At 40.6% G+C, this 17298-nt stretch overlaps 1 protein-coding gene across 1 annotated transcript; it reads right to left on the minus strand.

The window, feature by feature from the left end:
- Nucleotides 1-166: 166 nt before the first annotated feature.
- On the minus strand, nt 167-17004 carry RAB2B (RAB2B, member RAS oncogene family). The gene is made up of 8 exons (XM_086322301.1): nt 16944-17004; nt 16653-16724; nt 14160-14227; nt 7433-7515; nt 7129-7221; nt 3120-3231; nt 2438-2506; nt 167-1796 (listed from the first exon to the last, which is right to left on the minus strand). The coding sequence occupies exons 1-8, from the start codon at nt 16987-16989 to the stop codon at nt 1689-1691; spliced, it is 651 nt and encodes a 216-aa protein (XP_086178427.1). The 5' UTR covers nt 16990-17004; the 3' UTR covers nt 167-1688.
- Between the last annotated feature and the right edge of the window lie 294 nt (nt 17005-17298).

The raw sequence follows: 17298 nt of genomic DNA on the forward strand, positions 1-17298 counted from the left end.
GTGGTACAGTGTGAACTAATACTACTGCTACTGGGGGCAGAATCCAGTATAAAATGAATGTATCTCAAGAAGGCTTCTTCCAATTCCTTTGATACAATTCCCTAGAAGAAGAGTATCTACTTATGTTTGGGATACAATCAGAAATGACACATGAAATGTGAGCAGCTTGGATACATGCATATATTTAATAATGAAACAATTTATCGACAACCAAAAAAAAAGAGGAAAAAAATTCACAAGACCGCAGTGCTGTGGAAGAAAATGAGACATCAGTACAGCAACTGACCCAGAAGGCTGCACGGTAAGTACAGCAAAGACAGACTTGACTAGGATAGTATTGTATGCTCTTCAAATGGAGATGTATCCACTTATTTGACTGCTTGGAAGCAGGCAGCTTTATTGTATGCTGCATGGAATGGAGGCAAAGAGCCAGGGAAAGCAGAGAGAGGAGAAGGAGAAGAGCAATAAAGAATTCAGGGTAAGCAGATGGAATAGACTGAGATAGAATTACAAAGAGATGACTGTAAGGCTTTTTGTTTCCTCTGCAGCCTAAAATAAACCTGTTCCAAGTCTTTGTCAGTCAAATTCAGTGATCACATGAGTAGCACTAGGCACTGCGAAGGAATGGTGGAGGAAGTGGTTTACAAAAGTGAAAGCATACCAGGGGTTCCTGCTCTCAGGGAGCTTACAACCTCAGGGAGACAGGTTCCACACACAAAGCTACTATAAAACATATTTACAAAGTAACATAAATACAAATAAATATACATATGAATAAACAATATATGAAAGCTAAAAGGTACTGTGTCAATAATTGTTCAGAAGTCCCTAGGTCAAAGAAGGCTTTCTGAAGGAAAAAAATGTGGACTTTGAGTATAACAGTAGTGTATAGTAGGGCATGTGCAAAGGCATAGGAGTGGAAGCAAAATGTCATGTACAGTAGGCAGATTAGCTTGATAGAAAGTCTAAATAGGTCTCCTTAAGAAGTGAGTGGGATAAAACAGTAAGAGTCTATTTGGTGAAAGACACTGACTTACCAATGTTAGGTCTGGTCCCTAAAACAAAACAAACAGGGAAAGATGTTTTCTTTAGGTAATGATAATAAGTGGCTACAAGGCTAGGACCAACTCTACTACTCTCAAAAGTTGTGTAGTTACTCTGAAACAGAGAAACTAGAAATGGGATGGAGGAGAAGTGTTCATCATCCTTGAGCAGTTCAACTAGAAGGAACTGCCTTCTGCAACAATTCTTATGTAGTGGCAAGTGAAAAACCTCAATGAAATCCCTAAACTGAGGACATAAAACCCAAAGGGCAGCCAGATCCCAGTCACCTCAAGGGCTCAAGCAGAACATCCTAGACCTTGTTACTAATTCTTGGTGGGGAGTAGATTGTGTCTGCTTATAAAAGAATTTATTTTTGAACTACCATGACAATCAGCTTTGATCCTAACATTTTACAAATTAAAACAGGAGAATGAAAAGAGCCCTAATCTATAGGGAACGCTCACGTCCCTGAAGAAGGACAGGTCAATAAGGGCCCAAATTCTCCCCTGGTCTTTAAGTGGAGAGGCAAAACATCACACCTTGAAAAGAGGCTTTTCTCAGCCAAAGCATGTAAGACCTCTTTCTTTAAGCCTATTGATCTGAAGCTGTTCCAGGAAGGAAAAAAAAGAGTCCAGGCCAGTTGTTCAGCAGCAGCCAGAGTCAGCCCCCATGTCATGAGAGCCCCGCTGGGAGGCACTGGGTCCCACTGGGGTTGAAATACACTGCTGGGGTCCAATCTTGATGCCATTTGCCTGTAAGAGAAAAGAGGCAATAGTTCCCACCTCAGTGTAAAAGTAAGTGGGAGAAAGGAGAGGGATAAAAGGAGAAATCATTAATTACAATTTCTAGAAGCAGGTATGGCCTTGGCAGGTAACCATGTGCCTTAGCCAGACTGCTGTGGAACAGTACTCTGTGATTGTGAAGATAAGGTGACCAGCTGTGGTATTATAGATCACTGGAAGTGGCTTCTGTGCCCAAGTGACTGTTATACTTAAGTTTCATAGCTATGTGCAGAATCAGGATGTGATTGGTAAGAGTAGGTAAAACAGAAGTGGCAGCATATTAGCATATAATTCATTTATTCCCCCCCAAATGTGCTTTATAGAAATGAGAAGCTAAGCAATTAAGAATCACACCTCCCTCATGCTTTGGAATAGTAAAAACCTGAGGTTGAGAAGAAAACCTCCCATAATGTATAAACCTTTTAGATCAGCAATTAATAATCTCTTTAAGCAGTCTGGGTCTCAGACTTGAGAAAAAAACAGACAAGCTATGCCAGTTCATATAGCTTCATATAGTATCATGTTAGACAGGAAGTGCTTATATTCTAGGAAGCATCCTGTCCTGTTTAAAACAAAGCAAAAGTAATTGTCAGCCCCTTACCCTATCTTACCTCATTGTGGACATCAAATAAACCCTGCTGGATCTTCCTATATATTTCTTTGGCTGTGTTAATGAAGGCCTGAAGGAGACATAAATCATAGCATTAGGCTCAAGTTTAGGTAGAGAAATTAGGAAAAGAGAATACAAATATTATGCCTATTTGGATTTCAAAAGTGAATTGGGAACCATTACGAGAATTGAGTAAAAATACACAAGGTCCTCCAAAGGCCCTGTAAAAGCCATTCCAAACAATTTCAAATAGAAAAAAAAGATTCTATGGTATTTTGGTATTGACGCAAGATGTACCTAGGGTTCCCAGATTGGCACACTCTGCAAATAAAGCAAACATGCTCTCTTCTGAGTCAGTTACTTAAGACAGATTCAACACCAGACTTAGGAATGACTAAGATGGAATTCATTAGTTCCTCAACTAAGATGATTTACAAATAACAGTAGTGTCAATCCACACTTACCAATTAATGTTACTTAATATAAAAGTAAAGCCTTAGGAATCAAGGAAAAACAAATGGAACAATTCCCTTAAAGGGAGATACGTGGTCACTATGACCACAAGACATCCTTTTCTTACCCATGTTTTAACAGAGGAGGAGAATTCTGAAGGAAAAAAAAGGGGGGACAAAGATAACGGTGTAATCTCTGAAAAGCTTTCCCTACTTTTTCCCAAATAGTACCTCCTCAACATTGCAGGCTGTTTTGGCTGAAGTTTCCATGAATATAAGTCCATGTTCCCGAGCAAAGGCTTCTCCTTCTTCTCTCTTCACATCCCTACGAGACTCTAAGTCACTGCAAGAGATTAATCATTAATTGGGGAGAAAACTAAAAAAAGATCCAAGTGCAAGAAGAAATTTATTCTAAAAGAATCCCACAGCTGTTTCAACTGCCAGTTAATCCATAAAGAATGCAGATCCTGAATGGTGTCCTCTTGTACAGGGTTACTGATTTCTGTAGCCTCTGGGAAAATATTCTTCAGATCAGATTCTTGACAGCTGCTGCACAGTTGAGGATAATGCCTTATCTCTTATTACAGAGAAAAGGGTTTATAAAAGGTTAGGCAAGCCCCATAGTTTCTCAAGGTCTATGCTGTAGTCTTCTCTTTTGAAGGAGATCCAGTTAAACCAAAGGAAAGAAGAGGAAAGGGAAATTCCAGTTACTGGGAAGTAGAAAAGTCATGGATGTCACATCACATAGTGATAAGTATCTTCCTCATTACTGGAATCAAGCCACAAGAAGAGACAGCAAGGAATAAGGAAAACCCAGCTGCCTTAACTCACTATTATCATTATTAACATGTATAATAAACAGCAGCCTGCCACCAGGGAAATGAAGGATTCAGAGAAAATGATATGGGTAAAATTAGGTGATCCTGAGAACAGAGCCGAGGACTGAGGAAGAATAAAGTGGCATGGAAAAGACTTTATGAAACACAGGATTAAAGGATGCAGAATAAGATTATGGTGTACTGTCCAATTTTCATTTTTCAAACTGGAAATTTTCATTTGGGAGGATTCCAGTTTTTCACCATGAAAAGAAAAAATCCAGGAGTAAGTCCACTAGAGAACAAAACATCTGCAAAACGTATACTTATTTTTCATGAGCTGTGTGAAGACCAAGGAAGAACTAACCCGAAATGGCAACAGTCCTAAATCTGAACATCTAGCCCAGACATACCTCTGAGTTCCAGATCTGTTTGTCCATTTTCCTGTTCATTTCTACTCATGTGTAAAAGGCACCTCAGATATACATCAAAATGAAATATCATCTTTTCCCCCCAACCCAACTCTGTCCCACACCTCCACATGGCACAAGCCAAAAACCAAGGTTATTATTACCATTTTTTCCTTCTTCACACCAAATACCCAATTCACCCCAAAGCGAAGTACTTCCAAAATGTACCTTACAATCATCCTTTCTCTCTCTCTCCAGTGTCAATAACCTAGTCCAATCCACCACTTTCTCATTTGGACTGCTGCAGCTGAGATCCACATCAACCCTTGCTCCCCTCCAGATCTTTTAAAATCTGATCAAGCTACTTCCCTGCTTAAAACTCTTAAATGCTTCCTACTTGTTTAGAATAAAATCCAGACTCCTCACTCAGGTCTGTAAGTGCCACAAGATCTGGCTCCTGCCTTCTTTTCCAACCTCATCTTGTACCATTCCCCTTTGATTTAGTCTAACCACACCAGGTTCTTTCAACATTATAAACTTATCATCAAGCTTCTTCCCAGTTTAGAGCTTTCACAGAGTTTCTTAACCCCGTTTGACACCTTTTCAAAAACTTTGCCCAGTGAACTCTTGCCCATCCTTCAGATTCCAGTTTAAATTACAACTCTAAATCAACAGTAAGTACCCTGGGGCTTCCCTGGTAGTCCAGTGGTCCAATGCAGGGGACACTCGTTTGATCCTTGGTCTGGGAGGATCGCACATGCCTCAGAGCAGAGCAGCTAAGCCGGTGTGCCACAACTCCCGAATCCATTTGCCACAACTACTGAAGCCTGCATGCCTTAGAGCCCATGCTCCACAACAAGAGAAGCCACAAAATCGAGAAGCCTGCACACTGCAACTAGTGAGTAGCTCCCGCTCTCCAAAACTAGAGAAAGCCCACAAGCAGCAATAAGACCCCAGACTCCTTTGTTCATGGGATTCTCTAAGCAAGAACACTGGAGTGGGTAGCCATTCCCTTCAGGAGATCTTCCTGACCCCGGGATCAAACCCTGGCCTCCTGCATCCCAGGCGGATTCTTTACCATCTGAGTCACCAGAGAAGCCTAAATAAAATTATAAAAAATAAATAAGTATCCTGGTACTCTTTTTTATAGTGCCCTTTTTTTTCCCCTTCACTGCATTTATCATAATTTGTAAACAGATACAAATCATTTTATATTTAATATCTATGTCTCCACTAGACTGTGAACTCCATGGGAATGAGGGCAGGATTTTGTTTTCACCTTGCCCACTCAGGGTCTAGCACAATACCTAGGATGTAGTTAAGGTTTTTCACAAATTGGCTGAACCAATGAGTATAATCAGTCTGTGGCCACAGTTCTAGGTGCCACAGATTATTTTAAATACTCAAGGGAAACACAGCAACACTCAACATCAGAACACGACATAAATTGTTGTTGTTCAGTCGCTAAGTCAGAGCCGACTCTTTTGTGACCCCATGGACTGTAGCCTGCCAGGCTCCTCTGTTCATAGGATTTCCCAGGCAAAAACAATGGAAGGGGTTGCCATTTCCTTCTCCAGGGGATCTTCCCAACCCAGGGATAGAACCCGTGTCTCCTGCACTGGAAGGCGGATTCTTTACCATTGAGCCACCAGAGAAGCCCCCACATAAATACAAGCTTAATATAACTGGCAGTGTCAAAATCAGATCATGATAGATTCAACATTTGCACTTCTTTTTGAGGCTGCATTCTTGGCAGCTGCTGTGACAAAAAGCAAACACTGCACAAAAATCAATTTGCAACAGAAAAAAGAGTGGTAGTGTGCAGTGTTAACTCCAAGGTTTGACAAGCTGTGCTGTGCCTGACAGGCATACACAGGTCATTAGCAAGTAGTTACAGTTACTTAAGAATGAAATAATAAATTCTTTTTCTTTTAATTCATGTTTTCCGTTTTTCAAACAGTTACTCAGTTGCTATGACAAAAATACCTGCTACTTTGTTTAGACCTAACTATTTAATAACAAATCCATCAAGTATGTCTTTTGGCTTATGGGTGCCTTAGAAAATTCACTGAGAATAACAAATGTTGCTAAGGATGGGGAGAAACTGGAACACTTGTGCACTGAGAGTAGCAATGTTAAGTAGTGCAGCCACTAAGGAAAACCGTACAGCAGTACCTCCAAAAATTAAACAGAATTTCCATAAGATCCAGCAGTTCCACTTCTGGGCATATATCCTAAAGAACTGAAAGCAGGGACCTAAGCAGATCTTTGTACACCCATGCTGACCAGCAGCATTATTCACAACAGCCAAAAGTTAGAAGCAACCAAAGTGTACATCAATGGATAATAAAGAAAATGTGGTAAATACATCCAATGGATTACTATCTAACCTTAAAACAGAAGAAAATTCTGACACACGCTACAATATAGATAAACCTTGAGGATGTTATGCTAAACAAAAGCCAGGAACAAGAGGACAAATATTGTAAGATTCCTAAAGTAGTCAGAAGAGACAGAAAGTAGAATGGTTATTGCGAGGGGCTAGTGGGATGGGGATCTTCCCTGATGGCTCAGCAGTAAAGAATCCATCTGCAATGCAGGAGACGTGGTTTCAATCCCTGGGTTAGGAAGATCCTCTGGAGAGGGAAACGGCAACCCACTCCAGTATTCTTGTCTGGGAAATCCCACAGACAGAGGAGTCTGGCGGGCCACAGTCCATAGGGTCGCAAAAGAGTTAGATACAACTTAGTGACTAAACAACAATAGTGGGATGGGGAAGGTAAAATTAGTGTTCATGGGAACAGAGTTTCAGTTGGGGAAGATAAAAAAGTTCTGGAGATAAATGGTGGTGATAGTTGTATAACAATGTGAATGTACTCAATGCCACAGAACTGTACACTTAAAAATGGTTAAAATGGTAATGGACCTAAAAAAGTTTAGGTCCCAAATAATTCAATATCCAAAGAGTACCTAGATGACATCTAGTACTTATTATTTATACAAATAAAATTTTACCTCTTGTTCCCAATCAGCATGATAACCATGTTGGAACTAGAGTGCTGCCGGGCATCCTCTAACCATGAGGTCAAGTGATTGAAGGTTTCACGCCTACAGCAGAAAAATTTCAAAAGTGGGTCAGAGGCCCATTTCAAAACGCCAAAGCAATTCCAAATGCATAAGAAAAGGGGGAAACTTATATGTATAAAGAAAAATATAAAACAGGCAATTCCTCTTTAGCATTCTTACTAGATTCGGTGGATTAAAAAGATTTTGAGAACAGAGGAAAGAGTCTCCCTCTCACGCAGCAGACGTGCCTCACCTTGTAATGTCATACACCAGCAGTGCGCCGGCTGCTCCTCTGTAGTAGGAACGGGTGATAGAACGGAAGGATTCTTGTCCAGCCTTTTCCATCAACATGGCAACAGCAAAAAAAATCCCAACAAAACCAGGTTATTTGCAGAGAAGTTACTTGATCAGATGCCACTTTAACACAAAGGAGTTAATTTTACAAAAGAACTTCTATTAAGAAAAGAGAATTGGCCAAAAGAAAACCTGAATGCCCAGGAAGAAGTCCAGGTGGGAAATCAATATCTTTCAGTGGGAGTACAATTGATATTTTGGGTGGGTCAATTCTTCCTGTGAGACTGTCCATTTAATTGCTGAATGTTTAGCATCCCTGGCTCCCTGTCACTGAATATATTTACCCTACAGTCAGTGTGACAAAGACATTTCCACACAATATCCCCTAGGAGAGAACTGGAAATAGAACTAGAAACTCAAAGAGTATTTTTCAGTCCCATATGATGTTGAACGTATCACCTTTGTTTTTTGTTTCTATTTTTGTTTCCACTCCTTTGTCTTAGAAAATTATCTTAGAATGCCAATGCTCTATATAATACAAGTTTCATTCCAATGGATCAACGAAGAAAATTAGATACAAAGCACTTAAATTAGGCATATACTAACTGACCTTTAGTGACTGATAAAGGCAGGACAGGGCTTCCCGGATGGTGCTAATGGTAAAGAACCCTTCTGCCACTGAAGGAGACTTAAGAGACGTGGGTTTGATCCCTGAATTGGGAAGATCCCCTGGAGGAGGGCATGAAAATCCACTCCAGTATTCTTGCCTGGAGAATCCGATGGACAGAGGAGCCTGGTGGGCTACAGTCCACAGGGTCACAAAGCGTTGGACATGATGAGTGACTTAGCACACACATCCGCAAAAGCAGGACTGCCAAGATGTCCCTTACTGGGATCCTGTCATAGCAAATAGGAATAACGACTAGGGAAAGCAGTCCAGGGCCCAGAACAGAGCTGTCCTAAAACAAATTCAAGTTTATTCTCTACTTTCATTTCCAATGGGGGCCAAGATTTAAGATTTATTTATAATTGAGCAATTTACTATGCCCCCATATACAGGATACTTTTGCTTTCTTGATGGAATAGGTTTTGGGGGAGGATAGGTTTCATCAAAGGAAACAAAATTATCTAAATATGAATTCCCTGGGCATTGACTCTATTCTATCAGAAAAGTTTTCACATTCTTGAAATTGCTTATCCTTCTGTCCCTACATAAAGATTTGGATGGGAGACTATTGTTCTTAAAGATAGGGAAACTAAGATCTGGACATGGGAAAATAAATAGATTTTACACAATATACCAATACCCAGGTGTGGATGTGACTGGTGATAGAAACAAGGTCCGATGCTATAAAGAGCAATATTGCACAGGAACCTGGAATGTCAGGTCCATGAATCAAGGCAAATTGGAAGTGGTCACACAGGAGATGGCAAGAGTGAACGTCGACATTCTAGGAATCAGCGAACTAAAATGGACCGGAATGGGTGAATTTAAATCAGATGACCATTATATCTACTACTGTGGGCAGGAATCCCTTAGAAGAAATGGAGTAGCCATCATGGTCAAGAAAAGAGTCCAAAATGCAGTACTTGGATACAATCTCAAAAACGACAGAATGATCTCTGTTCATTTCCAAGGCAAACCATTCAATATCACAGTAATCCAAGTCTATGCCCCAACCAGTAACGCTGAAGAAGCTGAAGTTGAACGGAAGTATTCTATGAAGACCTACAAGACCTTTTAGAACTAACACCCAAAAAAGATGTCCTTTTCACTATAGGGGACTGGAATGCAAAAGTAGGAAGTCAAGAAACACCTGGAGTAACAGGCAAATTTGGCCTTGGAATACGGAATGAAGCAGGGCAAAGGCTAATAGGGTATTGCCAAGAGAACGCACTGGTCATACCAAACACCCTCTTCCAACAACACAAAAGAAGACTCTACAAATGGACATCACCAGATGGTCAACACCGAAATCAGACTGATTATATTCTTTGCAGCCGAAGATGGAGAAGCTCTATACAGTCAGCAAAAACAAGACCAGGAGCTGACTGTGGCTCAGATCGTGAGCTCCTTATTGCCAAATTCAGACTTAAGTTGAAGAAAGTAGGGAAAACCACTAGACCATTCAGGTATGACCTAAATCAAATCCCTTATGATTATACAGTGGAAGTGAGAAATAGATTTAAGGGACTAGATCTGATAGAGTGCCTGATGAACTATGGACCGAGGTTTGTGACACTGTACAGGAGACAGGGATCAAGACCATCCCCATGAAAAAGAAATGCAAAAAAGCAAAATGGCTGTCTGGGGAGGCCTTACAAGAAGCTGTGGAAAGAAGAGAAGCGAAAAGCAAAGGAGAAAAGGAAGGATATAAGCATCTGAATGCAGAGTTCCAAAGAATGGCAAGAAGAGATAAGAAAGCCTTCCTCAGTGATCAATGCAAAGAAATTGCATTGATCTAGAGATCTCTTCAAGAAAATCAGAGATACCAAGGGAACATTTCATGCAAAGATGGGCTTGATAAAGGACAGAAACATTATGGACCTAAACAGAAGCAGAAGATATTAAGAAGAGGTGGCAAGAATACACAGAAGAACTGTACAAAAAAGATCTTCACAATCAAGATAATCACAATGGTATGATCACTCACCTAGAGCCAGACATCTGGAATGTGAAGTCAAGTGGGCCTTAGAAAGCATCATTATGAACAAAGCTAGTGGAGGTGACGGAATTCCAGTTGAGCTGTTTCAAATCCTGGAAGATGATACTGTGTAAGTGCTGCACTCAATATGCCAGCAAATTTGGAAAACTCAGCAGTGGCCACAGGACTGGAAAAGGTCAGTTTTCATTCCAATCCCAAAGAAAGGCAATGCCAAAAAATACTCAAACTACTGCACAACTGCACTCATCTCACATGCTAGTAAAGTAATGCTCAAAATTCTCCAAGCCAGGCTTCAGCAATACGTGAACAGTGAACTTCCTGACGTTCAAGCTGCTTTTAGAAAAGGCAGAGGAACCAGAGATCAAATTGCCAACATCCGCTGGATCATGGAAAAAGCAAGAGAGCTCCAGAAAAACATCTATTTCTGCTTTATTGACTATGCCAAAGCCTTTGACTGTGTGGATCCCAATAAACTGTGGAAAATTCTGAAAGAGATAGGAATACCAGACCACCTGACCTGCCTCTTGAGAAACCTATATGCAGGTCAGGAAGCAACAGTTAGAACTGGACATGGAACAACAGATTGGTTCCAAATAGGAAAAGGAGTACGTCAAGGCTGTATACTGTCACTCTGCTTATTTAACTTCTATGCAGAGTACATCATGAGAAACGCTGGGCTGGAAGAAGCACAAGCTGGAATCAAGATCGCCGGGAGAAATATCAATAACCTCAGATATGCAGATGACACTGCCCTTATGGCAGAAAGTGAAGAGGAACTAAAAAGCCTCTTGATGAAAGTCAAAGAGGAGAGTGAAAAAGTTGGCTTAAAGCTCAACATTCAGAAAACAAAGATCTTGGCATCTGGTCCCATCACTTCATGGGAAATAGATGGGGAAACAGTGGAAACAGTGTCAGACTTTATTTTTGGAGGATCCAAAATCACTGCAGATGGTGACTGCAGCCATGAAATTAAAAGACGCTTACTCCTTGGAAGGAAAGTTATGACCAACCTAGATAGCATATTCAAAAGCAGAGACATTACTTTGCCAACAAAGTCCGTCTAGTCAAGGCTATGATTTTTCCAGTGGTCATGTATGGATGTGAGAGTTGGTCTGTGAAGAAAGCTAAGCGCCGAAGAATTGATGCTTTTGAACTGTGGTGTTGGAGAAGACTCTTGAGAGTCCCTTGGACTGCAAGGAGATCCAACCAGTCCATTCTGAAGGAGATCAGCCCTGGGATTTCTTTGGAAGGAATGATGCTAAAGCTGAAACTCCCGTACTTTGGCCACCTCATGCGAAGAGTTGACTCATTGGAAAAGACTCTGATGCTGGGAGGGATTGGGGGCAGGAGGAGAAGGGGACGACAGAGGATGAGATGGCTGGATGGCATCACCGACTCGATGGACATGAGTTTGAGTGAACTCCGGGAGTTGGTGATGGACAGGGAGGCCTGGTGTGCTGCGATTCATGGGGTTGCAAAGAGTCGGACACGACTGAGTGACTGAATGAACTGAACACAATATACCAAAGATAACATTCATGATACTAATAATTAACACAAATGTGAAAAATTAGGCTCAAAGGTCAGTTCAGTAACTGGCCAGAAGTTAAAAATTCTATAAACACCAAATCCATAATTTAAATGTAGGAGCTTAGTGTAATACTCCATAGCAAAAAAAGTCTGTTTTCTTAAACATTATGTCACATAATCTAAAGCCAGGTTTAAGGTAAGAAGACTGTTCTAGTACACTAGTTCTAGGTTACATTTCCAACAGTACAAGAATCTCTTACTACAACAATCATATAAGTGTCTTATTGCATACCTGTTAGAACATCAAAATCCAAAAGTAATTCTAAAGAACTCTGTTGGTAATATTAACCACACTTTAAGATCTAAAACATATTTTTTCCCTCTAAGAGATCACTTAAATTTTATTTTTTTCCCTAATAGTTTTATGTCTTAAATCATTTGATTCCTGGTTGGCTTCTAACTTACTTTTTTTCCTCCTCTGCTATGGTTGAAAGCCCTCTCCTTCCTCAAGTCCTTTCAAGAGCTAAAAGGGAAGTCTGAGGGAGGCCTGTGTGATGGTTGAATCAATAGAAGCATTTAACTTTTGCAAATGAAAACACTTCCAGTGCGCTATCACAAATGATTTTTGAAATCAAATCACTTTACTTCTTAATCTCAATCAATTTCCTGAACCAAAGTTTGTGAGGCAATAAGTTAGAAAGAGACTTCCCTGGTGGTCCAGTGGCTAAGACTCTGAGCTCCCAATGCAGGGGGCAAAGTTTGATCCCTGGCCAGGGAACTAGGTCCCACATATTGCAACTAAAGATCCTGCTGCTGCAACTAAGAGCCGGTGCAGTCAAATAAATGAATAAAAATAAATATTTTTTAAAAAAAGCTAGAAAGAGTGAGCCATTCAATTTGGGTTGATCTGCATTAGTCTGAGGTATCTTTGTCCATCTCCTGTTTTTAAAAAAAATCCGAAGCAGCAAAGAATTAAGATGGAGATAAAGAGAATTAAGTTTTCTCATTTCCCCCAAAGGGAAGCATCACATTATATATAATTTCAAGATGTATAAAGTATCCATTCTTACAAAAGCAGACAGGCTCATTTCTTAAGAATCAAAATGCATTCCAAAGTAAGATGCAAATGAATCTGGGATATTTTTTTTTGGCCATGCTGCATGACTTATGGAATAGTAGTTCCTTGACCAGGGATCAAACCCTTATACTGCCCTTGCACTGAAAGCGCCAAGTCCTAACCACTGGACTGCTAGGAAATTCCTGAATTTTGGATTATTTAATCAATATATTTACCAAAGCAAACTCATATATATTTGGGTTATTTGAAACAAAAAGATGTGGCATTCAGAATTTGTAACTGTAACAGATGGAAGTGAAAGCTTCCCTGTCTCCTTGATTTCACTAGACCTCCTCTGACTTCTGTATGCAGGTCAAAAAGGAATAGTTAAAACCAGACATGGAACAACAGACTGGTTCCAAACTGGGCAAGAAGTATGTCAAGGCTATATATCGTCACCCATTTTATTTAACTTATATGCAGAGTACATCATGTGAAATGCCAGGCTGGATGAAGCACAAGCTGGAATCAAGATTTCCAGGAGAAATATCAATAACCTCAGATATGCAGACAACACCACTCTTACGGCAGAAAAGCAAAGAACTGACGAGTCTCTTGATGAAAGTCAAAGAGGACAGTGAAAAAGCTGGCTTAAAACTCAACATTCAAAAAACTAAGATCATGGCATCTGGTCCCATCACTTCATGGCAAGTAGATGGGGAGACAATGGAAACAGTGACAGACTTTATTTTCTTGGGCTTCAAAATCACTGCTTATGGTGATGGCAGCCATGAAATTAAAAGACGCTTGCTCCTTGCAAGAAAAGCTATGACCAACCTAGAAAGCATGTTAAAAAGCAGAGATATTACTTTGCCAATAAAGGTCCATCTAGTTAAAGCTATGGTTTTTCTAATAGTCATGTATGGATCTGAGAGTTGGACTATAAAAAGCTAAGTGCTGAAGAATTGATGCTTTTGAACTGTGGTGTTGGAGAAGACTGTTGAGAGTCCCTTGGATTGCAAGGAGATCCAACCAGTCCATCCTAAAGGAAATCAGTCCTGAATACTCACTGGGAGGACTGATGCTGAAGCTGAAGCTCCAATACTTTTGTCACCTGATGCGAAGAACTGACTCATTGGAAAAGATCCTGATGGTGGGAAAGATTAAGGCAGGAGGAGAAGGGGATGACAGAGGATGAGATGGTTGGACGGCATCACTGACTCGATGGACATGAGTTTGAGTAGGTTCCAGCTATTGGTGATGGACAGGGAAGCCTGACGTGCTGCAGTCCATGGGGTCGCAAAGAGTTGGACATGACTGAGCGACTGAACTGAACTCTGACCTCCATCCTTAGCTCCTCCGTCATAGCCCTTTATCCCTGCATCAGCCTTTACTGTTATATTTGGGACTAGAGTATTTTTGTTTTCTCTTACCGTATCCCAGATTTGCAGTTTGATTTGTTTTCCATCAATGTTGACCATACGGGCCCCAAACTCCACGCCTGTCAGTGAAAACCGAGAGAAAGAATGTAATTCTCATGAACAACAACCATGGTGACAAGAGGTTCATGCTTGTCCTCATTGTGCTAATGACTCATCCTCCGTACTTAGTGCCACTAAGCCCATTACAGTTCCCTATTTGCTCCAATTAATTTTGTGCTCCTTAAAGTTTTATCTTTTAGAATTAAAAACTGTGTTCCAGGTGACAACCACCTCAGGAATATAACTGAAAAGCATATATGGGCATAAAAATTAATTAAGAAATCAACTAGAAAAAGTGAATTAATTTTTAGAATTATTGTTTAATGCATAAATTTGAATAAGAAATGTTTAATTTGTAACTTTTTAAAAAACTTCTAAATTTTTGAAAATATTTCTTAATATTTTCCCAAAGTCACTCTCTAATCCTCTATATGAAACAATAAATACTTGCTTTTTGCAATTTTAGAATTTTTTTTAGAAAAGCACCTATCTAAGAATAGATTCTCAAGAATGAAACATTTCAGATCTCCAATAATTCCAAGAGTTCACCAGAAAACGGCATTCCTCACAGGGGTTTGGAAACAGATAGTCCGAATAAAGGGTTTAGTTTACCTGGCATTCAACTTCTATCAAGGTAATGTCAGGACAAAACTTAAAAATCAAAGATCACTTACATTAAAAATACTTGATTGTAAGTCAAACAATTCATCCTATTTTCTATCTTTACACAGTACTTTACTCCAGGAATTCTGATCTGCAGGTAAGAAACAGTACTAATCTAGCTTCTGCTATTCAGGGGCCCCAGGCACAATATATCCAGAATCTCTCTCAATTCTATAAAGTTTTACAGTCAATAAGCAGATTTAAAAAATTGTTTCTTACTACTATAGACTGCATCATCAAGAATAATGACAGTTACTAAAAAAAAAAAGTCACTAATTTTTATGTTTTCTTTCTGGACAAGAGGAATGGAGTTTCAATGGTGAAGAATTAAAAAATACAACTTCTGTCCCCTTTTATGCAACTTCCTCTAATTATGAAGAAACGTTCATATTTTGTGCACATTTTATAGCCAACTGCCTTGTTTATCTTGGTATAGAAGACTGAATTCAGAAAGAAACAGGGCATATATTGGACTCTGGGGAAACTTGATTGATCACTTCATTCCACTACTTTGAAACCTGTCACTTGCTCCCTTTACCTTTAGGTGTGTCAAAACTTCATCTCTCCCCTTCCCCACCCCAGATGTTCTCTACTCTTACTTCTTGTCACTCTTCACTTTAGATTCCATGGTCAAGCCATATTAAATTACTTTCAGTTTTCCAGATTAGTCTGATCTCTGTTATTCCTGAGCCTTTGCACCTGTTTTTCCCTCTTGCCCTGATCACTTTTCTCTCATTTCCACAACCCCTTCACCTGGCTAGTTCCTGCTCATGCTTCCATTTTCAGCTTTTTCTGATAGATGTGGCAGCCTCTTATCCCCTTCTGCAACAGTGATTTATTCTTCAGTATCTGCCCCCAGCCTCACCTCACCTCCTCCACTGGAGCTTTCAATGTAGGCACGTTTGCCTTGTTAAGCACTGTATCACTTAGCACCTAGCACACTGTGGTTGTACACAATAGTCATTTACAAAAATATTTTCCTGTTGATACTAAATCCTTTTCTAACCACTTTAGTTATTTGGCTCTGAATAAGTACTGTGGGATCAGTAGTAGCTTCAGATTTCCATAATGTGGGACTTGGAAGTGGTGATATAGTAAGAATGGGAGCTAGGGATTTTATTCTGAAATGGCAATTGAATGCCAAGAAAGCTAGTGTTATGTATATAATCTTTATTTGGGTTGGAGTTACGGAGATTATGGGGAAAGGGTTGTTCAAACTCAGCAGGTCGTCCCACATCACAAATTTGTGGAAGATGTTCACATTTCCCACAATTACCAAAGTGTTTTTGAAACTCATGATTATCATATCTTTTCTTTAAAACAAAAGTTACCAGTTTCATGTACCTTTTATTCTAGGTCTGAGATGGCTCTTCCATTTGCTTCCTCCTCTCCAACACACACACAAAATCTATATGGTAGTGATTACTTTGAAAAAGTAATGAGGTTCACACTAATTTACCGCAGAGTAAGGCGAGTTTTTGAATTAACAGTACGTTTTCGTAGGATTTTACATAAACATACAAATCACATTTGTTAAAAAAAAAATCCTAAGGCAACTAATCCATACCTCATGGTCATCTCTAAATCTAGTCACCTTTCAATTACTTACTCCCCATTACACTACTGCCCATTTCTCAGCATTTAGTCATTCTTCACTTAACATAACTTTGGACTAACCCAAAAATAGGAAGACGTAACTTTTCTACTTAGAACACTAAAGCTGCTAACTTTCTATTTTAGTCAGATTTCATAATCTATTCTAGGAGAGGTATATGCGCTTACCTATTGTGAGGTCGTGGACAGGTTGGAACCGCTTGTCTGTAAACTGCAAGAGGAGACATGACTTCCCCACACCTGAAAGAAGACGCGTGCGTTAGGAGTTAGGCAGCGAGAACAGATCAGTGTCGGGGCGTCCAGGACTGGGGAAGGGGAGCCCCGAGCCCCGCCCCCGGCGGCCCGCCCCGCCCCCGCTTCACTTAATCGCCCAGCCCACTAAATGAGCCCCGCCCCCAAGCCCCGACTTGGATGTTTCGGATCCCCGCCCCAGCTTGAGGATTGTCGCCCGCGGGTTACCTGTGTCTCCGATGATGATGTACTTGAAGAGATAAGCATAAGTCATGGTCCCTTTTCCTCTGGATTCCGGGTCCGCCCGACTTCTACAGCCACTTACCTCCGGCCTCTCTAGCCGCTCAATCTATCGACCTCCGGCCCCTCTAGCCCAGTTAACGTCTCTATTGCTCTCCCTCGAAATCCCGTTTCGGTCGGAGCGACTGTAATACCCAGATACCACCTCCGGGGACGCCTCTAACACTCCTACATGCCATTATCCCACCAAGCTCCAGGAGGCGATAGCTAGCCTGTCAGTCCGCTCGGCCTTCCCGGGCCTGACTCGCAACAGCCCCAAGGCGCTCCTTCCAATCAGCGGAGA

The sequence above is a fragment of the Bos grunniens genome, chromosome 10 (assembly GCF_055505025.1).
Source record: "Bos grunniens cultivar Pamir isolate PY7600 chromosome 10, Bosgru_T2T1.0, whole genome shotgun sequence".
NCBI classification, from domain to species: Eukaryota; Metazoa; Chordata; class Mammalia; order Artiodactyla; family Bovidae; genus Bos; species Bos grunniens.

Excerpts from the sequence above, each read along its gene's own strand:
- RAB2B (XM_086322301.1), bottom strand. The coding sequence starts at position 16,989 with ATGACTTATGCTTATCTCTTCAAGTACATCATCATCGGAGACACAG. Across the intron at positions 7,516-14,159 it reads AACTGCAAATCTGGGATACG|GCTGGACAAGAATCCTTCCG; the intron begins GTAAGAGAAAAC and ends TTGATGGAAAAG. Across the intron at positions 7,222-7,432 it reads CTGGTGTATGACATTACAAG|GCGTGAAACCTTCAATCACT; the intron begins GTGAGGCACGTC and ends TTTCTGCTGTAG.